This window comes from Leptosomus discolor, chromosome 7 (assembly GCF_034619465.1).
Source record: "Leptosomus discolor isolate bLepDis1 chromosome 7, bLepDis1.hap2, whole genome shotgun sequence".
NCBI classification, from domain to species: Eukaryota; Metazoa; Chordata; class Aves; order Leptosomiformes; family Leptosomidae; genus Leptosomus; species Leptosomus discolor.
The window spans coordinates 3,880,496-3,904,993 of record NC_141397.1 but is presented as its reverse complement, the minus strand read 5'-3'; the positions used below and the strand labels follow the sequence as shown (position 1 = coordinate 3,904,993).

At 39.9% G+C, this 24,498-nt stretch overlaps 1 protein-coding gene across 1 annotated transcript in view; it reads left to right on the top strand.

Moving 5' to 3' along the window:
- THSD7A (thrombospondin type 1 domain containing 7A) overlaps nucleotides 1–24,498 on the top strand; it is a 199,314-nt gene that overhangs the window by 94,019 nt on the left and 80,797 nt on the right. The window contains exons 3-7 of the mRNA XM_086467984.1: nucleotides 187–435; nucleotides 2,030–2,211; nucleotides 4,055–4,123; nucleotides 8,372–8,527; nucleotides 10,931–11,134. Of these exons, the coding sequence (XP_086324110.1) occupies nucleotides 187–435; nucleotides 2,030–2,211; nucleotides 4,055–4,123; nucleotides 8,372–8,527; nucleotides 10,931–11,134 (860 nt within the window). The remainder of the gene's footprint in view (nucleotides 1–186; nucleotides 436–2,029; nucleotides 2,212–4,054; nucleotides 4,124–8,371; nucleotides 8,528–10,930; nucleotides 11,135–24,498) is intronic.

Genomic DNA, 24,498 nt, shown 5'->3' with positions numbered 1-24,498 from the left:
TGACTTATTTGAGTCACTTTAACCAAAAGCCCTTTTGCCTGACTTTTTGGGATCAAATACGTGCGGACTGGAACTTAACAGCTTTACAAGTATTTTCCCATTTTGCCACGGACACTGCTTTCCTGTAGGAGTTCATGACTGCCTGTGGATATGTGTGCTGAAGATTGTCATGCTCTCTTATTGCAGCTTCTGCCAACAAGACAAGTTGCCCATTACGTTCCAGTCCTGTGTGATCACGAAGGAGTGCCAAGTGACAGAGTGGTCGGAATGGACCCCCTGCTCCAAAACCTGCTTTGACATGACGACCCCGAAAGGGAATCGTACAAGATCGCGGGCCATAAAGCAGCTCCCCATCGGCAGTGAAAGCGAGTGCCCGCCCTTGGAAGAAGCAGAGCAGTGTGTTTCTCAAGGAGATGGGGTGGCACCGTGCATTACGTAAGTTGGTTCGTTTCAGTCCTCCCTGTACCGAAATAAAGAATCTCAATTAAGCTGGTGGTGGAATATCAACCAAATCATTATTAAAGAAATAATAGGTTTGATTTATTTTATTTTATTTTTAATCCTTTGCTTATTCATTGCTCTTCTTAAGAGCCTGAGGTCTGCAAATAGTTGCTATTATAGTGAAACCATTTCCTCCTCTAAATACAGGACAAATAACAAATAACCTGTTATTTCATTAGTGTTTACTTTTGAAAGAGAACATTTGTGCAGATGCAGGCTCAGTCAAGACCATAATAAACTAATTGTCTTGATTTCTCAGTGATCTTTTCCCTATATAACGTTTTCTACCAGAAACATTGTTTTCTGAAGTATTGTCTGTTTGCAGACCAAATGCTCTAACGTAGGAAAGAGGTGGTAAACATCAGTTTAGCAACCAGACTTTTTAAGTGAGATTCGTATTCAGCACAACAAAGGCGAGACTGGGCTCCGAATTAAAGGTGGGAGAGGCTAACAGTGACAGTAAATACATTAACCCTGTTTAAAGTTTAGGAGAAATGACAGCAAGCACTTGACAATTCAAGAGATTGCTGTAATCCTTATCAGCTAATCAAGATTAATATTAAAGTCCCAACTGTGCTTTTTCTTTATCAGGCTGAGAAGAGGGTTTGGGGAAATGTCATTTGATGTTAAGCATCTTTGACTGCGGTACATATTTTTCATTTAAGAGATGAAATGTCATCTTTCCCCATCTCCAGCCACATTAGGAAGCAGTTCGCTTAATTTAACCTGAAAGTACTTGTTGGGTAGAGAATTCCGTGGCATTTCTTGCAGTTCGTAATCCTGATTGGGGTTTTAACTGGGAGTCACAGATCTTCTTTCCTGTGCATTCACTGATTAGAAAGCTCACAGCTTCTCATCATTCATCAGTACCCAGCAGGGATACTTCAGTACTGCAGAGCCATCTTCCTCTTGCAGTGAAAAAGGAACTTACTGAAAGGTTTTTCTGAAGTAATAGTAATAAAAAATATAATTATAGTTTTACCTTCATATTCAGGAGAAACTTCTGTGTCTCCTATCAAAGATGAACAAGAGGCTTTTGGGTTGTTGGAGGCAGAGGGAGGGGGGGTGGATTGTTGTGGTATTTTCCCTCTCCTTTTCTGGCTCTTATGTTTCTCAGCGTGTACATTTCTTTGATATTTTGGCTTTGGTTCACATGAATCGTCTAGCTCTAAACAAATGCCGAGAGTCACAGTCTTGAAAGTTAACTTATCTGAACGTAGACTGTGTGTCTCTGTGTATCAAGCTTTTCTTCCCTCCAATAAAATATTTATATGTGCAGTATGTTTCAAGAATTGAACAGAAAAGATCTTCCTGAAAAATAATGATTTCAAAAGCGAAAAAAATAGAGAAAAAGTTTCCACCCACATAAAACATCAGGCTTAATGCATCTCTGTGCACAAGAAATTGTGGGGCTCAGGCCTTTTTAGAAGATGAATAAAGCTATTACGGCGTCTCAGCTTGTGTAACTTAATGCTGCGTAAAATGGCTTCGTGATTTCTAAATATCCAATTAACCAAATTTGATCCAGGTACGGTTGGCGGACCACAGAGTGGACAGAATGCCGTGTCGATCCTCTCCTTAGCCAACAGGACAAGAGGCGAGGGAACCAGACGGCGCTGTGCGGAGGTGGCGTCCAAACCCGGGAGGTGTACTGCGTGCAAGCTAATGAAAATCTCCTCTCCTATTTAAATACCCTCAAGGAAAAAGAAGGTAAATTTGATTCACTTGCAATTGAATTAGTGTGGAATCAGAGCACTTCAGCATTCCAGAGCTCCTTCACAGCCATTGTCCTCTGTCGTGAGTGCCTTCTTACCTTGCAGGCTACTCTTATTTTCTGGTTCAGATGAAAATACTTAATTGCAGTGGCAGAGATTTCCATTCTCTATGCTGCAAGTACTGGTTCCTGGCTACAAATTACTATTTCTTAATATCTACTGAAAAATATTGCCTTATGTGAAGGATGTCTCTCAGTAAGAAAGAGCACAAGAAGGTGGGTCAGAAATCCTATGTTCAGTTCCTTCCTCTACTGTAAATTTTCTGTCTGGCCTTCAGCTAGGTGATGACCCTGGGCAGTTTGATGTGCAGATGGAATATGTCAATTCTGGCATGTAATCTTAATATAGAAATATGTGAAAATGTGACTAGATACTAGATTTCATTCTCGTGTAATTGATTTTTTTTTTGATTTTTTTTTTCCCCCTTCTTTTCTTGATTTGGTCAAGTTCTTAAGTTGCTTTCAGGACTGCAAGCCAATATAATTTCAAGGGCTTGTTTTCCTAACTGAAAGAGAAGAGAGATGATGCCTTGTCAACTGTTACAGGTTGTACAGCTTCTTCAGAAAAGAGAGAATAGCTTAGGAGATAAAATGTCTAATTTGTTTGGTAATATACGTACTTAAGAGCAGCACTTGAGTATTTTATGTTACATGGCTTCTACATACTAGTACAGCGCTATAGATTTAAAAATTAGTGGATTAAGCTAAAGGCGTTTGGCTTGTTAATTAAATTTTATCCGCTTCTGTAGCTGTTTCATATGAACACACATTATTATTAAAAAATAAATTAATCAATAGAGCCACATAGTTCAGGAAAAGCGACATCGTTATACAAGTCATGTGTAATACAGCGTTTAGACCAGAGCTGACCAACCTGCAGGTTAGTGAGGTTTCCTGCTGTGGGCTAAAGGTACTCTCAAACTTGCCGTAGCGGTAGAGTTTGTGGGGAATATTCATGCCGACATCCATTTCAGCGTGGCTGCTGGGATCGGTAGGGTGTGACTTGTCTGCTCCGTGCGCCCCACATCTGTATTTATTCAAGCAGCAGCTTTCAAGCCTCCTCGTTTAATGCAAATCAGCTTCCGCCCAAGGGCTTCTAGCAAATTGCCTCCGCTGAACAAAGTTTAGATGCCCCCGCCTGACAGTAAAGGAGTGAAACCTCCCAGCTAAGGAGAGGGAACAATACAATCAGTGGCAGCTCACTGTTCAGAATGATGATTAGGATTTTGGTAGGCTGTGAAGTCTCGCCGGCTTAGGCGGGTGTGAAATCTGCCCTTATCAGAGTGTGACAGGAATACGCGGAGCCCATCAGGAGGTAATCTCTGCAGGCCCCGGAAAGCTGATTAAAATGTAACTAGTCTTTGGATGCATAAACATGAGAACAATTTCTCGAGAGCTCAAAGTAGGGGTGAAGTGGGTCTTAGTTTAAAAAGGAGCTCTGGGGTGTTTCCGTGTTCGGGGAGAGATTTTGAGGAGAGCTGCTTCTCCGCTCGTCCTCCCGCGCTCTCCCCTCCCATCTTGGATTCGGTGCGGGCAAGAGCTGCTCTCCAGGCTCTCCTAGGAACCAGCAAACCAGGGCCTCTCAAAACAATACCGCTTGAAAACTACAAGTGGTTTGAGGGAGAAAGCCGGGGGGAGACACCGACCAGTTTTAGCTGTGGGGAAACGCCTTCATTTCAGTGCAGTTTGCTGTCGGTTGTAGTGGATGCTGGCTGGGGAAGGCTGCTTTGAAGACCTCCGTTCTCATATACTCACGGTGGCGTTTCCCTGTTATTTCAGAAAGTCAGTCACAGAGCAAGTCGAAGGCTAGTGCTGCACCTCTGCTATCGATCACTTTTGAAATAACAGGTAGGTAAATTAAGGCCTTGGACCTGGCCTTTCAATCAAGTGTGCAAAGGAGTCAGCGTCCCTTTTGGGGGAGCTGTATTGGCTGTGTGGGTGTAATTCACATGTTTACGTAGCTCTGAAGTAGCGTAATGGATTTGTGCATTCTCAGGAAATCTCGGATCGGTTTGAAAGCGGCAGGCCTAAACTCAAACTAATGAAGTTCGTGAGCCAGCTAGGATGCTAGAACAGTTCCCCGCTCCAGTCCTAAACCGTTTCAGTGAGTGACTGGTTTTTCTTTCGATTTTGAGTGCTGGGAATTGCTTTGTTGCATTCATCACAGCTGCTCTTTCTAGTCGCTTTTGTAGATTTAAAACACTGAGTTAGGACTCCACTCAGAATTTGAACTTTTAATACTCAGCTGAACCAGAATCCCTCACGGCTTTCAGGTCTGTATTATCTCCTATGAGAATTCAAAAATTTAGACTTAAGGAAGAAGAGGGAGTGTTGGGTGTAGTAATTACGCAGCTGTCAATCAAGTTTCCTGGAGGCCTCTGTCATTCTGCCATTTACTGGCCACTGACTTAAATTGTTTCATCTCTACCCACCTATTTAATTAGTTTAGTCATGAAGTTTCTCTCATGATAAGCCTGTGAGGTAGATTGTGTCAGCTGTTTCCATGTGTCTTCAAAACTCTGGATGTAGAATGACGATGGGAGGAAAGTTCCTTTATGGGCATAAATTTATTCTACATCTGCAAACACACACTCGTCGCCCTGTTAAACAGAGAGGAACTGCTTACATGCCTGGAGTTGTGCAGTTGCTTAGAGGGTTAGGTCGTGAATTATCTACTCTCTTTTGATGGCAGCATTCAGCATTGTAGAAAATGGGGGAAGAGTATGTATTCTTTCGTTGTGGGTCATAATGTGATTTGGGCTTGGGATTTTCTTGCTTTTTTTGAGTGTGAGCTCTTTAGTTGGAGAAGTTTCCTTCTGTTGTTTGCTGTGAAACCAGTGCGACCAAAGATCAGAAGGAGGAATAGGAAGTTGTGTCTGCTTATGCTGATGTAGCCACGTACGAATTCACTCTCTTTGCCAGCCTGGTCATTACTGGGTACTAGTCTTTTGAGGGTTCCTGGAGAAGAATGTGGAGGTTGAGACCTCAATAAATGTAGCTTCAGAACAGACCTGTTTTTTTCTTTTCAGTTCTTTTTAAAAAGCAGTCATTCAGGGAGGTGTTTTACAAGGGTATGAAATATATTCAGCTCAAATTTCCCAATATAGTAGAAGATTTGAGGACAGGGTGATTGAATCTCATTTTAGTTTTTAGGTCACTACCTCAAACCTGAAATTCATTCCAAACTGAGTCTAATTTTTTTTAATTAGGCTGTAGGAGAAAGAGAGATTATCAAAATTCACTTTTCTTTCATTTTTTGGCCCAAATTTGGTCGAATTCCACACAGAGCTTATAGTCTCATATACGGTCTAATCGGCATTCAGCATCACTGCCAAGGAATAAAGAACAATCTTTATTGCGGCCACAGGAAAGTATGAAAGGACAGAGACAAGAAAAGGTTTTAAACTGTAGATTTCTGCATCCAGCATCTTCTCTCAAAGCCTCTTTGCTGAACAATAAGCAGCAAAACTGAGCTCATTTATACTTTTTTGATGCTGAAAGAAATCCATTTAAATTAACAGGAGCAAGATGTTCATAGGATACCCAGGCAAGGCTAAGTTTTGTTATTTTACTGTCATCTCAAAGACAGAATTCTGAGTAATCCTGGGTGAAGTACACCTTGAGTGTTCAATGATGAAAACATTTTTTAATGATCTGGAATATAACTTGTCTGCCCTGCTGTTGAATTCTTTTGTTTTAAAAGCAATAGATAACAGATCTGGTAGCAGTCATTTGTACATCACTCATGTTCGAAGAACAGCGTTTCAAAACATTTTGGCATATTGAGAGATTTATCGATAACACTTACCTGTCCCCAAAGCACTTCTTTCTTCTACTACTTTGTAATGAGTGATGGAAAAAGCCGTTATTTTCAGTAGGTGTTTTCATGATAAGTTTATTTAACAATGTTTGCTGACAAGACCTAGAATTCTTACTGGTCAGATACCTCCAAAGAATATTGAAATAGTGATCCTACTAATTAAGTCACCCTCTTTAAAGCCGAACACAGTCGCAATTCCTCATCGCATTTTACAATTTCAGGACCATCACAAATTTAGCTTGAAGCCAGATGGATTGTGACAGTAGCACAGTAGTACCTTCTATTGGCAGACTCTTGAAAGAATCTGGTTGAGACGTGGAACATTTGTCATATGAAAGACCTGCTATTTAAAGCTTCCTGATGAAAGGTCTTTGCTATTTTTCCGAGTAACATCCCATGAACTAGCGTGATGGTAGGTGCTTTGTCCTGATGCAGGCTGGAGATGAAGCACGGCATTCCTCAGAGCGCGTTCTCTGTTCCCTGAAGCAAGGCTGCATCTCAGGGGTGTAATTGACCCTTAATTGCGACTGTCTCACTTGGGCAATTCCCCGATTAAATCAAGGTTAAAAAAGTACGGTTAGCAATTACATACTGGTTTTCTTTTTTTTATTAGAAACTATTCAATACAAATTCAATTACAGGCAAATTATGTTTATTTATATCCATGTTCTATACAAGATGTGCGTATTATGTTGATTATCATGCACGTTAGGTGCGCGTGTCAAACTTATTGTAAAATTCAATGTTCTGTCATAAACTTTAATTCCAACATAGCATTATGCAAATGCTGGAATATTAGTTCTTGTATTATTTTGTGTTAGGGGATCGGTGAGCTGGAGGCAGTAATGTCGAATGACTGTCTGCCAGCGCCATGCCTTCGTTGTGCAGAGCAACACAGTGTAAAGCTGTGCCAAGGAAGGCAACATGTGGAATCAGAATAGGGTGATGATTTTTCCTTCCCTTTTCCACTTTAAAAGTCAGCACTGAATGCCTTTTCTGTAACTGGAGAGATCATTTACTCAGAAAGTCTGAAGGGAAAGACACACACGTAGATACGTATGACAGCATACTTTAACAACCTGATGCTTAACATTATATCTGTGGTTATTGATCTTATATTTCAGAGCAATATTTTGTCATATTCTGAACTTATTTCAGAGTTTATTTCAACAGAAAGCTCTTTCTGTCAAAAAAGATTGTTTGCAGTGGTGGCAGAAAATTAATGAGGTAATTTTCCTGTGAGGAAAATGCTGAGGGAGTTGGATGAGGGTGTTTTAAGTTAAGGAACTGTATGTTTCTTCAATCAACCAAAGTGAATGAATATGGCAGACTTCACTTTGCCTTCTAGCAGATATTCTCTGCTTAGTGTAATTTTTTGTCAAGTCCTATATTATGAAAGAGAATTAAAATCTTCATGGTAGTGAAAGGGTACATTTTATTTCAGAGTTCTGTGCCTTGCTGTGGCACCTTATAGGGTTGTCCTATTATTTGTGTATCCTAGAAGTTCAAGAGAGTAAAATATGGAGGGAGCAGGGTGATTTTGGCCTGATCCAGGGCTTATTGATCCTTAAAAGAAAGAAGAATCTGCCTTCACATGTGGCTTTATAGATTAGTAATACTTTCATGAACAAATCATATTGTGCAGAGTTTTAATTATTTTAAATATATTCTGTATAGATATTTATATGCAAACCATATATCTATCTAAAACAAAGCCCTTCTTGAACTAAAGCTGCTACTGCACAAATCTTATTGCTGAGTGCACTTGGAGCTCTTTCGAGTAAAAGAAAAAACAAAATTTTGTAATAATTTTAGCCGTGTTACAGGTTATAGCTTAAAAATAATCTTCAAAATATTGATTAACCAGGCTTTTGAAGTTGTAGTATCACGCAGGAGCAAAGGGGTTTGTACAGCTTTTGGTTCAGTTTCTTAAGTGAAGCCATACTCAGCAAGACGGCAGGACATCGATTCGCACAGAGGGCAGTGCGAACAACTGTTATAGTAACATAATCTGTCCATTAAATTAAAGGACTAGGTCCGAGAGGGTGCTGCAATATCTACAGTCTTCCTGACTCCACATAATCGGATTTGGCTCTGTTCATGCAGGGAGTAAACTGACTTCTGTTTCGTTTTTCCAAGACAGGCATTTTTTCATCACTTCATCAGATTAAAATGATGAGATAGCAGCCTTTCTGAATGAAGGATGGCTCTGTCCAGCTAGAGCTGAGGATCGTGACTAGTGCCACGTGAGAAATGTGTTCACTTTGTTTTGACAGCCTCGAGGCCGGTGGACCGTAGGCTGTGTACGGGACCTCTTCCCAGCACCTCCCAGCTGTGCCACATCCCCTGTCCTACAGAGTGTGAGACCTCGGCATGGTCAGCCTGGGGACCGTGCACTTATGAAAGCTGTGATGACCCTCAGGCCAAGAAGGGTATGTAAAAATTCAATGAAGCCTTTTAATGGTGATTATTTCATGTTCCTAAATCACTAGGCACCTCTGGCTATGCAAGCGCACTAAATTTGGTACCAAGAAGGGTATATCCAGTGCCTCTCAGCATCAAGAAAAGGTCATTGAATTAGGACTGTATTTAACATTACTGCTTCACCAAAGCTGGAAAAAAATTAGGCTGTTGACGAGGCTCTCGACGTCAATTTGATTATTAGAGGTCAACTCCAGTTTCAAACCTCCTTCTCAAGCTGAAAGGGATACAGTTGGTGTTCCAATCACAATTCTGGCACTGTCTCAAAAACAGGACAGAAGCAGCCTTTGAGGTGCATAGTGTACAAGTCACTCAGAGATTTACAGCTCAGTAATAGCTTAAGAATTTACCAGTGGACCGTGAAGCATGCTCTGGCAAAGAGCTGGGACCCTTTGCTGTTGATAAGTGACACTGTTTTACTGACGACATACGTGCTGGTTTCGATTTTCACATGTGTTACAGTTTGTTCCTATGCAGAACAGGTTGTAGTAACCTGACATCAAAACGGGAAAGCACGAATACAGTGGCAAGGACCTCATGTCTGCAGGGTTCTGGCAGTACATGTGAAAAACTGGCCTAGTCGTTGCTGCGATGCGATTCTCTGACACAGGTTGAGAATACAGGCTTGGCTCCTTGATTGAAAACATTCATAAGAAAGGGCAGCCACATCTGTCCACTTGAAGGAGCGACTGCAGTTACCATGTTAGCTTAGGTGTGCTGCTAGCTACCCTTCAGTCTGGGCAGCAGTAATGCAAGTTTTACCGTGCTTTCTCACGGTAATGTGAGCCAACCTTGATCAATTCAAGAAGGAAAAAGCAGTTTCGTGTGTAAGCCTATTGGATTAAGTCTCCTCTTAGTACAGCTGTCAGGTAGACTTATTTCTGTTGCTGTTCCATCGCTGAAAGATTTGCTGCTTTTTCGGGGGTAATGTTCAGGTTTGTGACACTGATTTGGACACCTGCCTAATGGAAACGTATCAGGATGTACCTTATCCCCGCACACATGAGCCAGGGATCTCTTCTCAGCTGCCAATGTTTTCCTCTTATCTGGGAATTCTTATATTTTGTTTTATAATCGCATTGACAGTTCTTCTGAGAGTGATGTGAAAGGTGTACAGGCACTCCCAGTTTTAGCAGCAAGTCTCTCTCCATATTTCAGGGATGGCCCTTTACTGTGGATCCTTTGCCTCTTTTGCTGCAGTAGACACTGGAGTTCTGTTTTTGAAATTATATCAGCCTGTTGTGGCAGGCTCAGTAAATCATTTGGACATAATGTGCCTGACCAATTTAGAAACAAAACCAATTACGGATACATGGAAATGTGTTTTTAAAGTATATTTATTATAATTGAATTAAGAGTCTTCAAACAAAGAATCAATTCTTGCACATATGCGTTTGAAAACTCTCTCCTGTTTGGTTTGTGTCCTGGTAGAAATTAAAGAGTTAGTTATATGCAGTACTTGATAAAAAAAATCTGTGTATTAATAACCTGCCTGAATATTGAGATAAAACAAAAGAGACTGTGAAGAGATGTGAAAGGAAACCTTTGCCAAAGTTAAAATATTCTGATCAGATATATCAGAACCTGTAGAAATGTATTACATGAGAAACTATTTCCTAAATCCGTTCAGTTTGGTTAGATTGTTCTCACTATAGATTTAGTCTGGCTTTTACAACATGAAAGTAAGAGAAAGGGTTGTTCTTAGAGACTGACGTTGACCTGGCAGATGACACACTCTATAAAGGCCCATCAGTTTCTCCGATCCAAGATGAGCTTAGGTAGTCTTAAGCAAGTTTGTAAGGGAATATTGTGATGCTAATTACTGAAAGTTTGTTCGTAGGACTTCTTGGGTTTATTTCGGTGCCTTGCCTTTTCTGGCAAGGTCGTCTATTTTATTTTATTTTATTTTGTGGGGGGAGGGAGATGTTTATAAGCTGATTTCTCTTGATAATCCGTCCCCACTGGAAGATACCTGAAAAGAAAACAAACCACATACTTGAGAAATGGCAACACAGCAATCTTGTCGGGATTTGTTAGATGAGATGGATCCGGCAAGACCAATGCACTGTCTCCCTCCTGGAGTACGTATGACTCGGATAAACAGGGGTTTAAGGCAAAGCTTACTGAATAAGCTCAAAACTTCTGACACTCTTGTTCAGTTTTACCTCTCTTCCTTCTTTAAAGAGTTCTTCTATCCAGTTGTCTAAAATGCAGTGTTGTGCTGAGTGTCTGTGATGTCTTTTACAGAGAAGAGAAACAGAACTGTTCGCACAGGTGTAGACAGATAAAAATCTCTTCATTTTGCATTTTAGAATGGAATTGTTCTGCACTTTGTATTTTTGTGGACGTTTCAGGCTTTAAACTAAGGAAACGGCGCATCACCAATGAGCCCACGGGAGGAACGGGAAACTGCCCTCACCTGCTGGAAGCCATCCCCTGTGAAGAGCCCTCCTGCTACGACTGGAGAATCACGGGGCTGGAGGAGTGCATTCCTGACAACGAGAAGCCGTGTGGCCCTGGAACACAGGTTCCTGTCGTCGTCTGCGTCAACAGCGATGGTAAGATGCTTTTTCCCATGGCCCGTGCTGACTGGAGTGAAGATGTTAAAATGTAGTCCAAAAGGGTAGCAGTTGTTGTTGTCGTTCTCAGCTTTCTAAGTCCTTAAGACCAAGCTGTCTGAAACAGTGAGAAATGTCCTTTAGTATCGGTTTAGGAAGGATAGGCCTTCTAGTTGCTCTAGGATCCAGCTCCTTCACCTGCACACCGTAGGTTTTCGAAGGTTCCCAGAGAGACTTTGAGGAAAGTAAATAGGAAACAGCCATTGTTTTTCAGTAGGTCAGACTCATGCCTGCAATGACTTGACTGACTTCCCTGATGTAATCCCACTAACAAAGCTGATCCTCTGAGTCCAGAACTGAATAACGTGTGAGTAAAGACACATTGCAGTAAGTATAGCTGGAAGAAAAATAATAATATGTTTATTAAAAAGCGTGGTTTGATGTGTGTTATGGAGTTGGTTTGACAGTCCAAGCTGTCTTGCTGCTTCTAAAGGTCAAAAAAAAAAAAACCACCATTATTCAATTATCCTCTGTGAGTGAAAACAGATTTTTCATGACATAGTCATACAAGCCAATTTTGAAAGCTGCTTACAAAATGCTTTAATCTACAGAAGATTCATGAATTACTGTTGCGAGAATATTCCTTATTCATTAGTAATATTAGAGTCTAGAGCAGCATATTAATTAAAATAATTGTGCTGAGTACAGTGTAGTTATGGTGAGAGACTTCTAACTCCCTATAGAGGTTTAAGTAAGAGAATACTTCTGATGAGTGTTTAACAGCTGCACAAAATATTTTGTAATTAAATTGGTCAGAAGTCGTAAGAACTGATTGCAAAAAGATTTAAATCTTGAGCTTTCATGCTCAAGAATTTGGGACATGATTGAGTTTTGGGGCTTAAGTTGAAAACCTTAGAGTCTAAGCTTGATTTTTCTGCACACACACCTAAAAGAACTGATACCCAGCTCAGAAGGAGGTTGGCCTAGAATTACAATATTGAATCTACTACATTTTCTGTCCCTGTCTCAAAAAATTTCCCTTCACAGTGTAATAATTTCTTGGCAACAATACTGAAACTATTTGTTTCAAAAAGCACTGCATGGGCTTTGGTTTTGGCCAAGTTTGACTTGGAAGACAGGTGATTGACATTTTTACTCCCAGTATTAATCTTTTTCTTTCTGAATTATATGGTGTTATATATTGCTGTAATTATATGGCATTATACATTGCTTATATCAGCAATCTGTCCCAGAAGGAGTCAGAAGTCGGGATTTGGCCATGTGCCTGTCAGTCTTTAAGATTAAAGAGTTGTGGGCACAGCCTCAAAGAAAGGAGAAAACCAATTGCAGTGATGGTTTGTTCTGCGAAGATCCAATCACCCAAAAAGATTGGTGTTCGATATCTTTTGACAGAGTGCAAAGGCGATGGGGAGTAATGGAGTGGATTGCCTCAGCTCTTCCTTGAAATCCCTTCCTTCTCTTAGTAAACAATCTTCTGCGATCTTCACCAGTAGCGCCAAGTGGCTTTTGCTTAGGTCTCTCCTGAGAAAGATTAGCATGATGTAGTAGAAGCAAATAAAGTACGAAGTAAGGACCCACCCGCCTCTGTAGGCTCTCCCCGCAAGCTAACTCTGCTCAAGCATCTCCTTACTTTGCCTCCCACAGCACCAACCCGCTGCCAATCCTGTAGGCAACTCTTAAATGCTCCTCTAAACACACACCACCGCCTCTTCTCGGGTGGTTCTCGTCTAGTACTCTGGCCTCCTACCCCGGCACAGGATACCCCTGGTATCCTTCGTCACCAAACGCTTGTTGTGGGCATCCAGGTTCTACCCAGCAAAATCCAGGAGAGCAGCACCTTGCGGTCAGGCAGGTTTTGCATCAAGCCCCGCAGCTGCAAAGTAGTTTGCAGTAAAATAAGGTTTGGAGAACACTACTCTTCCATTGTCTAAACAGCATGGTTTAAATGAATCATATGAAATTTGTGATATTCGCTGGTTTGGAGTTTGCTATGTTGCCTAAACTGGACTAGGTTTTGCTTAACAATACTCTCTTCGGTCCCTTCAAGAGCTTTTCTTTTTTCATTTATATGAATTAATTAGCAAATCTTAAATCAGTGTCTGGATCGGAGGGGCTGGATCAAAGGGACTTAAGTGTATTAAATAAAAGTGTATTTACCCTTGGCGTCTGCTTTATACAATGAAGAAGGCTGGTGCTGTAATTTTCAGAATGAGCATTGTGCTGTAAATGCACTGCTTTAATGTAAGATAAACCCAACACTGATGAGTATCTTCCTTTTCTGTGGACTGTTGCATCGTGCTGTATGTTAAAAGCATAATTAATTGGGATAACACGTCTTGACCTGGGTGTCTTACTTCACAATTAGAATCAAGTAGCAGTGTTGTGAGATGGTTTTATGTAATTGCAATGAGCTTCTCTCTTCAATTTGGTGTAAAGATAAGAGTCATTACAGCCTTTGAGACAATAGCAAACAATAGATTATCCTCCCGTGTTGTTGCTGGAGGCCTATGATTGTCATGCTCTTTCCACAGCGGATTGCAGTAATCAGAATTTTCATTCAGGCTGAAGTAAATGTGACAGTCAGTACCCCAGGTTGTCATTGCAGAGGCTATAATGAACTTTGATGTATTTTATTATATAAATGGAACTTCAGCCTTTTACTGTGGAAATAACCTTTTCAGAATAAATATTCTTAGTCAGTCTTCCAGGAAATTTTACAAAGGAGCGCCTTTAGGTGGAGAAAACTCCTTTCAATTATAGAAACTTGAAGACTGGACAGAAGCTGATCAGAATTCCTCCATCATGTACATGATTTAAATAATGAGAGATCTATGGCTGATATTCCATGCTACAGATCAACTTTTGCTAATCATAGAATGACTTTTTTTTAATAAATGGTAATTAATCTTTTCATATAGATAAGTAATATATAAGGCATGTATATAAGTAATATATATAAGGCATACTTGCATGCCTGCACACACACAGGTATGTACAGATTATCTATTATTGTCTTCTTTTATGCAGTTCAGAAGAGTGATTTTACAACAGGTGACTTTGCTGTGTTTCTCTGTAGCTATGGCTAACTCTGAAGAATACCATTTCCAAAATATTTCTGTATTATTTAAAGGCCCAGTCTGTATTAGGGAAGCTGGCCACTTCTGCCCTCCGTAACAGACACATTAGTGCTACTCGTATGCAAATAGGGCAAAATAATTTTCTGCAAAATCAACTGCTACTGGGGTTGCCTACAAAATGCTGTTTCATTCATTATGGGTTTTTAGGGTTTTGTCTTTGTGCTGTGGCACAAGCACTAGCAGTGGCTGCGGCGTCCGTCGCGCGCTCCTGATCCTCAGCAGGCTGAAATGACTTGCTCATTTTGTAGGAACGTGTAAATAATAAATTGCTTTGCAGCCTTTGTAATCTGCTGGGCTTTGTACCACTGCGTGCGTTACTCTGGATAAAACAGATCTCACTTTTGAAGGGCAAATTTATTCCGACCCTTGTTCAGGCTCACTAATTGTTGGGTTACGGTGAGCTCCCCAGGGAAGGGGGTGGACCTCTGGCCATCTCCTGCCTCCCAGCTGCGAGAGGTGACTTGCCTCAGAAGAAGCCGTAGCAACAGTAAGGCTCTTTGGTGTGTGCATGCAAATTTCGGCAAGTCTTTGAAGTGGCAAAATCGTTCCTGGAGTTGTCTAGGCGGAGATGTGTGCTGATGAAGCTGAGCGCCGCGAGTTCTCTTCTGGCACCTGGACCTACGTGGGTGACACAGGTCTGGTCTGCCCGAGAGGGGAGACTGAGACCACCGGTGACATCAGTATGTGCTGATGGAAACGGGTGGGCTGTGCCCTGCTTGCAATGTTGGGGGGCAGTAATGGTGGTGGTAGTTAATTAGCAGATATAGAAGGTAAACTAGTCTGATCGGTTAAGACACTCCGATGTAGACCTGGCGAACGGGTAAGTTTAGCTACTTCCTATGGAGTGGCTCAAACACGGTACTGTCCAAAATGGACCAGTCTACATTTCCTTTACCTGTGTTTATTCTCAGCTGGTGTGGCTGACTGGAGACACCATAGTTCACCTACACGACAACCCTGTAGAATTTAAGTGCTTTACTGTTTTTCTCTAGACGTAGGAATATTTCTTCTGTTCCTTTTATTGAATTTTACTTTGCAGAAAAGGTTATGAAAGTTCTTCGTGCAGTTTAAATTTTCTTCTGTCGTTTCCTGATCAACACCTGTATTTTGTTTCTTAAATTTTAGCTTGTGGCTTTATGTCTTGTTACAATAAGCATCTAATTAAATACATAGAATAAGCCAGGAAAAACTGAAGATTGGATGGTGCAACCATTTGCACTTAAAATATTTTGGCTGGTTTAAAAATCTGGTCTTTTCTGCATGTGTATGGTTTGAATCAAATATGTGTTAACTGAGTAGCTGCTGCTCTTTATTAATTTCATAATGGGAAACAATAAGACACTCAATGGAAGCTTCATAGGTGCGCCCAGGTATAAAGAATCTGCTTCTTCTGCCCTTTCTGTTGTGTGGCTATATGCATTGAATGAAGAAGCTATTAGACTGGTTGGATATTTTAATGATTATTTAAAAAGAAAATACCTACTTTGTGTCAGTTTATGACTTAGTTCTTTAAAAAAGAATGAAGAGCCAGATTCAAATTCAAATTACACTGAATTATTGAGTTAATCCTGTAAGAACCCAGACCAAAATCTGGCCCATGCTCAGCAGTCAATTAGTAGAAAAATACAGTAGCTAATGACAGTTTCTTTCAGCGCATACTGCCTCATGCTTACAGGAACTTGGTGATATGGGCATTAGTCATCATTTCCCAATATTAATTTCCTAGCTGATGTCATTACAGAATTGATTTGAACTGTTCTTTTCTGCCTGACAGCTCTTTGGCTGACCATCTGAGGCATTTAAATCAAATGTCAGATGCGTACTTTGTTCTTCACTGTAAACACATAGGATATGAAATTTATAACCCAGTCCTTTCTTTCCTTTAACTTGTCTGGTTACATACAAACTATTGAATATGTTGGTTGGATGTTTGGTATGTGTAAGAATATGTTACTGAGGGTAACATACGGTCAGTTTAAAGGACCTTGAAATGGATACTCTGAGGCCATTATGTTTCAGAGCATTGGATTTTTAAGGCATTTCTTTTTAACAAGATTTGCTTTATTTACTATAAGGGAATATAAGGAAAAATTAGTGCACACTGCTGCTTAAACCATCCCATTTCAGTTCTCAGGAGTCTGATAACTGATAATCCTTCTGTCAGTAAAATGTCACGTTTAATATGTCATACCAATTCCTTTTTGTCTCTCATCTTGCCATTAGGAAAGTGGACGTGTTCCTATAAAGTTCCATATAAGAACGGATGCTTTTCCTGTGTGTATAACATGAAGTGATTTCATTATATGGGATGACTTAAATACATCACTTACTTTGTCAATGTCTTTAATAGTTGGCCTGGAATGTGATGCGATGATTTCAATTAAAGGGATGAGCAAAACGAAACCAGAGTTTCATCTGCATAGTGCAGTCAACAATTACCACTTATGACAGTGCAGTAGACCCTTCTTTCCAATTTATCGCATATTTTTGAAGACAGCGTTGCACTTGGTACGGATGATGCCTACAGAGAGATTAATGTTCATAAAGAATATAATCAAGTTAAAAATAAGTTAACTTGCTTACCAAAATCTTTTGCTTGTGCCATAGATCATAATTTGACTGTCTAGTCAGATGAGTTTGCTGGGTTTTGGCATGTTTACTTCTAAAATGTCTGTAACATCTTTGCAGAGAAGCTCTAGTGGTGTACTTAAAATTTATTGGACATCCAGGAGTAGAAGTTGCTCTAGTGGGAAGCACAAATATTTTGGAAATATACCACAGAGAGTGCAATTGCTTGTTTCATATGATGTACGCTTTTAATAACCTACTTTTGGTTTTGGTGGCACCACCAGAGGGAAAAGCAGGGTATTGGAAGAACTGCTTGTCATAGCGGTGCGTAAATTGGGAGGGGGGGGGGGATTTTGATGCATAAATTTTGATTTACGTAGCAGCGTGCAGAGCAGGAACCCAATCGTGATTAGACTCCAAGCTTCATCATGGTGAGAATATAGACAAGGATAATTGTAGATACATTTCAAAACAGTTGGGTTTTTAGGAAGGTCAGTTTAATGCTTTACAGTCTTTCCATTTGTTACTTCAAATTATGCTCCTATGAAACAAGAGAAAAAGGGGTTTATGGACTTCCAGATGGATTATAAAGCTGGATTTATAGACCCAGTATTGAACTTCTTCGGTTTTGGATTTGTATGTCATCTATTAACTCCCTAGAATGGACTCAGAAAATACTTTAAATGTTTTTACAAAACGTACTCAGAAGAGATAATATTACCTTTAATAATGTTATATATAATAATAATGTCACATAGTTATAAATTAAATACCACTTTCTTGGAAGATTATCACAGGATGGTGATGGTTGCAGAATTACATTACACAGTCGTAATCATTAATCTGTGTGATAACGTGTTCTAAGACAGTATCCTCTCATTAGATTTGATGAGAGTCAATTTTCCATCTGAGAGAAAAAGGTTGCGTGGGCCTGTTTGTGTTTTCTGACAACCTGCATGCTCATGGTAAATTTTCTTAATAAATGTTATCAAACTTCAGAGCTGTGAAACTGGTGTGTCGTTAAATGGTGACGATTAAAACATCTTCGTTAGCCAGTCACGTTGAGCCAGGGTAGACGGGAATTTTATTCTCTGTACTTAGAGCCTTGAGCAGCTCGTTGTCTGACCTTTCTTTCAGATCATAATTTGTGTTGAGTACTGATTAATGTAAAAGCACTCTTATCTGCCAAGAAATATTTGATTTCACAAGAGAAGTGTTCCAGTGGCACCTTCGAGAGCCTTAAGATAATCTGTGTCATTTTGCAGTTCTCGTAACTCCTGTGCGCTGCGCAAGCACCGTCTCCACCGAATAAATACTTAAGAAGCTTCAATCTAAGAGTGAAACATACTCAGCCACAACGATTACTCCAAATCGGAGCCAACAACTGAGGAATCCGTTCTCTCCAGTGACCTCTTCCAGATTTTGGGGTGCAGGTAGCTTTTGGCGGGGTTTCAGCTACATAGAGCCACAGACCCATGGCGGAGGGAAAGGAGTAGGTTTGTACCTGGGATTTGGTGAAAAGGGGGATGGAAGAGGAGAGGAAGAAACTAGTACTGACCTAGCAATGAGGTTAAGAGCTGGGGAAAGGGATTTGACCCTAGTTTCCTCCAGGACGGTTTACTGAGAGCAAGTAAGGAAGTTATAAGATGTCCTGACGTGGCAGGGATTAGGAAGGAATTTGGGGAGTGATTCAGTCTGGTGACGGTCAGCGCGAGGGAGGATTTGACAAACAGCTGGAGAGAACTTGGCAGGGTCGGGTGAGAGGGACAGCGAGGTGACAGACTGGGATTAGTGTCTGGAGAAAATAAGGCTGGATAAGAAGCCAGAGAAGGGGAAGAGAGAAGGAAATTCGTCACTTCTAGAGCTGAAATGCAGCGGGTTATAGTCTGCTCCTGCTTTTGTCCCAGGAGACCGCCTGGCCACAGCAGTTACGTGTCCAGAGTCAGTGTAACACCCATGGCAGAAGTACTGTTTTTCATTTTCTGTTTTAAACTAGGAAATTGGAAAGAAATGTGATGTCAAAATGAATTATTTTAGGTTGCAAAGCCAAGCCCTCAAACATTTGGAAACTAAGGTTGTTTCTCTGGTCCTTATGCAAATGCATCAGATGGAAGTCTTTAATTATTTAATTGTGCCTACATGACATTTTCTCCATAGAACCTGCTACTTATTTGTGAAACGGATACATCTCCTTTGGGAATGAAGTGGGCATTTTGTAGTAATAAATGCTTTGTCTTTGAGACAACTGGCCTTAGTTGTCCCGTTGTTCAGGGTTTAATTTTGCTCTGCTTTTGTTGAGCATCAGCAAAATATAAATCATACCGACCTGTCACATCTTGAGCGTTCTGAAAATAGATGTATTAGTGGGCATCTGATAACCATGACAGAAAGATCTTAGAAAAATTACCAATTCTGTTTTAATAACACTTTTAATTAATATGTGGTAAATAAAACATAGGCTCATGGCTTGAACAAAGAGAATAAAATTAAAAATACGAAATAGCTACTCATTAAGGAGTTTCCAATCTGTGAACTGAAGGAGGAAGGGACCCAGTGGAAAAATAATAAGCATGTGATTATGCAATTTGAAAAACCTGCATTATACAAAGGCAACTCTGACTCTGGCATTTACTGCTGTTTGGTTTCTTGATATAATTTTGGGGGCAATTTACGGATGAGCAATATAAATCTTGCCCTAGGAATTATCACATGTTTGGTTTTAATTTTACTGATATGAGACATCCTTTATTGGTACCGATATTATTTTACAAATAGCAAATCACTGCATTAGTGTTTTCCAGAGAAAAGATCTTAATTAGAAACTACATCGAATCTCTTGTTCTGAATGTCTTAGAATGGATTTTTTTGTTGTTTTGTTGTTTTTGGGGTTTTTTTTAAGAGGGGGGAAAAGAACAAGGCTAGCTAGAAGCATCTTAGATCTTGTGTGGGAGGCTTCTAGGAAACCAGTGATGTCCTTCTAGTAGGGGAAGGGAGCCTTATTTCCAGGTTGCAGGTGATTTCTCTGGTTAGGTGCAAATCTGCAGTGAAATCTGTCAAATTTCTGTGACTTTAGGACGTGAGCTTGTTATAAGTTGCAGGTTATAGGCTTGTAACTCATTAACAAAGTAGAGAAGTTATAATGTCCCCATACTTGCAGATGTGTTCCTGCTACTTTTGGTTTTGTTGTGTGACAAGGTTATTGTATTTCCTTAATTTAGCATAGGTTTGTAAAATGCAGCGGTATTTACCTCTGGTCGCTTTCCTGAGAGCTCTTTCTCTGAATCCGCATAGCAAGAGGCCGGGAGACAGGAAAAGTCAAAAGGATGGCTTAGTTTTAGTTTTCTAGAGAGGAATCAGTTATGAAAATGTTTCCAAAAGACAAGATTAATTCAGTCTAAGCTCCCCGAAGGCATGCTGTGCCTTCCACTTGTAATGATGAGAAGATATTCATTGCAAGATGGATTAAAAGATATTCTCCGAAGACTGCATTTTATCTGCTAGCAGTAGGACATGGACAGAAGCATCCGTGAAATTAATTACAAAACCGTTTCCCAGAAATGTGTAAACATGACAGTGGCAGTGATCTCTTTCACACCTCTTGGGTCCTGTGTTTTAACTGTGATTGAATTGAGCTGTCAGATTACATACAGGGCGACAACTCTTTACTAGCTGCAGCTGGATGAATAATGCAAAGAAAATGTTTGCAATCATCTTTTACTATACAAAATAATTTTTCTTATTATCTTAAACCCCCTTTTAAGTTACAGGTATGTTTGTGTGGCAAGAGGTATCGCAGATATGAATGCCTAGTTGTGAAACTGCTGCAAATTCAGTGTATGGTTGCGAAATATTAGATAATTAACAAACTGCAAAATTCACCCAATATTCTGTCGGCTGCATGCCGTTAGTCGTTCTCTTTGTCCGTGGGTTATGCTTTTGCATTAGAGAGGGGAGTAACATTCAGATGTTGGTGGCCAAATTCTTGGAAAATACTTGGTGGTGAAACTGCGGTGCTGGAGTATTTATGAGTCAATTTATGATGCGACTTTGTGAACTTCCAAGCTTTAATTTTTAAAGCTGTCCTCCAAAACTCATGTTTATGCAGCAAATGAGAAACCTGAAGTTCGTGACCGTTATGGATATTTAGTGTTTCTGGAAAACCAGGCCATTTAAGGTCGCTCTTTAAAATATGCACATTAGTACCTCAGTGTAGGGAATTGTTGACAAGATTGACTGTGGTGAGCACTGTCGTTCTACTGACGTTAGTGGAGCTGTCACATTGTTTTCACGCTACTGTTTTGGTAGTCTTGCCTATTATTTCCTTTTTATGCTTCTATTCCGAACTCGTATCCCTGAATGTTAATCTAGTTCAGATCAGCACGTCAGAATTACCCGTTTCTGTTCGAACTGGTTTGAAGTCGTTGACATTCCATTGCCCTTCCCGGACTTGTCCTCCCCTTGACATTCCATTGCCCTTCCCAGACTTGTTCTCCACTTAATTTTGAGCTTATTGGAGGGGAGGGGGAAATGCCTAAAGTAGTAGTTACGATAAAATGCCTGTGAAACCTTTGTAAAGGCTACAACACTCTACTTGGCCGTATCTGATTGATTTAACAAGATCATGAGAATAGTCTGTAGTGCAAAAATACTAATATAATTCCCAGTGATTAATAAAACATCTTGTTTTCTAAATACATGTTGCATTTTCAAATCCAGGTATTTTAAATCCTAGTTTCACCAATATTCAGAATAACGCTACTGATATTTCTGAAGTCTGTCAAATTCATTTTTTTTTTCACTGTTAATAGAGTTTCTGTAATGTTTTACAAACAAATGAAGAAAGAATTTTTTAATTTTGTTTTTTGAAATCATACTTGTGTGTCTGTCACTGTATGAACTGTGGCTTGATTGGGAAAAGTTTACGGGAATGTCCAGTTGATCTTGGGATCAACTACATCTTTTTAAGGTGAGTTGGTGCTTTTGCCAAGTGTTGTTAGAAATATACTGTGAATTTTCAAGTGATCTCATCCTCCAGGTTCGCTCTGTGTCGCCTTATTTCTTTATAGCTCTGTCAGCACTTTTCCCTTCCTTTCCCCATTCTGCTTAAAATGGCCTATTGGTCTGACATATTGATCCCACTTGTCCCCGTGACTAACATTGATTTTATTCTCAATGGGACCGTAGCCTGTCGTCAAACTTACTTTTTCTTTCATATCAAAATGAAGTTTGATTGACTTACTTGACACTAGAAGGCACCTGCGCTTGGTTATGATCAATACACTTGTATTCTCCGTTCCATATAATTCTCAGTAAGACTACATTAGCAAATGAACTGTGAAAATGCTTCAACTACCTGTCAAGCAGTAGGAAAATCTTACTTTTCTGTAAGGTGAGGCGATGTGCCGGTACTCTGCTGGGCTCTTTACTAGAAATACTGGACTACTATCCCTGTGGTACAAGTCTACGATGGCATAAAGTTCAAGTATAGCAGATTTTTGGTTAAAGGCATATCATGTTCAGTTTTTGTTTACTTTGTCTTGTCTGCATGGAAACACGAAAGTTGATCCAAATTAACTGCAAAAAAAAAAATAGTTAAACTATATTACACACGTATGTGAATCCTCTTATGCAGAATTAAGTTGACCTTAATTCTATTTAAGAATTTTCTCTTTCATTCTGAATAAGGGTAGCCATCCAAAATGTTAATACAGTTTAACTAATCTCCTTCAAAGTCCCATTTTAATTAATTTGGATTAATTCCTCAGTATTCCTATTTAGATCAGTCTTTTCCAGTGATACTCACATTATCACTAATAGTTCAGATACCTCCTTTTTCATGCTGGTGGATATTCAGTGGTATCAGAACCAGTGAAAATTGAAGATGGGATTTTCCATTAGTCTTTGATGCACAATGGAAAATATGCAGTCAGTGACTTAGAGCCAGAGATAAAAAGGCTGTGTTACTTCTTAAGCAGTAGTTGGTGTTATAAGACACCCTCGATGTGCCTCTCTGTGTATAGTGAAGGTACTGACCTCATGTATATATTTTTTTTTTTTTTTTTTTTTCATTTTTTTTCAGTTGGGAGCTTCACAGGTAGCCAAGTGATTGCTGTATGCTTGGGGGAACTGATACTGTGGCTGCCATCCCCACTACCACTTACAAAATTATGTAAATAAATACAGGGAGAATTGGAAAACTTTTTTCCATATTTTCTGGGTGAAATGCATGTAATTTAGTTTTTCAGCCCGAGTAACCTAGCAAAGAATAGTGAAAAATAAGAGAGGGGTAAAGGAGTAGGAAGTAACGTTTGAAAGTGCATACGAGAAAATGCTCTTGTTAAGAAGACCAAGAGAGCAGAACAGTTTCTTCTACTTTCCTCATTCTCGATGAGTAAAGAATTCAAGCACAAACAAGAAGTTTGCACTTTAATGGGAAAAAAATAAGGGTTTGTGGGTTTTTTTCGCAGCCGAATACCTCAGGTTACTGTATATTTCTGAGTTAACATAGTTATGGAATATTATTTTTTCATACTGTTGCTTAATCTGGCCTTCCATATGTGACGGATGGCACTGCTTTTTACATCAAAAAATATTATTTGGATAAAGAACTACTATTCCTTTCCCTATTTTTCTTTCCCTCTGTCAAATTTAGACTGCATCTACTTGACTGTAATCCTGATAGATGGCTCTAATATAAATGGAGGTACATATGTTGTTCTGTTACCAGACATGAAAATGGGATTACTGGAAGCATTAATATCGTATCCAAAGGTGCAAGTTAATTGTTTTTAACCAGTTACATCCAAAGATGTTTCCCATCTGAAGCCATTTTAGAAGGAAATGTACGTCTTTGAAATGTGCTCTTCATTTTTGTCCCAGAGCTGTCCCTTTGCTGCTGTCGTTACTTCAAAGTAAGGAGGGTTATTTTGGGTTTGATAATGCCTCACCTTTACCTGATGCGTTAGGGAATGCTGAACTGGATTTCTTAGCGGTGGCTCGCCTTTCTTGAAATGTGCGTCGTTGGAACTTTGGGTGAGCTTAAGGACAGGGAAGAAGTTTTGGAGCCAGAACCGTCTTACCTCTCTAGCAGAATGCCTTTCACATCTTTTAGCTTTCCTATAAACGACTCGCAGGGGTTTACCTGCTTCTCCATGCTTTCTCCATCGCTGCTAATGCGCTGTGTTGTGGGGAAGGTTAGCAAACACCTGCTACCCTTCAAGCTGTAGCTGAGGTGTAGTAGTAGCGTTACTGGTTTGGTTACAGAGAAGGAGTAGAAGCGCTCAGGTACTGTTGTTGGAATTAGATTTCCGCATGAATGTGGGAGTTCTTGAAGCCACTGTCTTCCCAGTCGTCAAAATTTCTTTTCCCATAAGGTGAATACATGAGGAAGATTGCACGTAGTCATCAACAAGAAGTTATTCCTTGGAAAAATGTGGTGTTTCATCTTGTTAAGGAACAAAAAATCTTTAAAAGATCGTGAATTTTTTTTTTTTAAGTGTGTTGACATGCTATTATCTTTGATTTGAGAAGCACTGGATTCGGTGCGTTTCTAAGCTCAGTCTGTTTTCCTTTTGTATAGTATTAGTTCCTGCCGTTATCAGACATTTTTTATTGCAAATGTTTGCTTAAAAAAAGCTA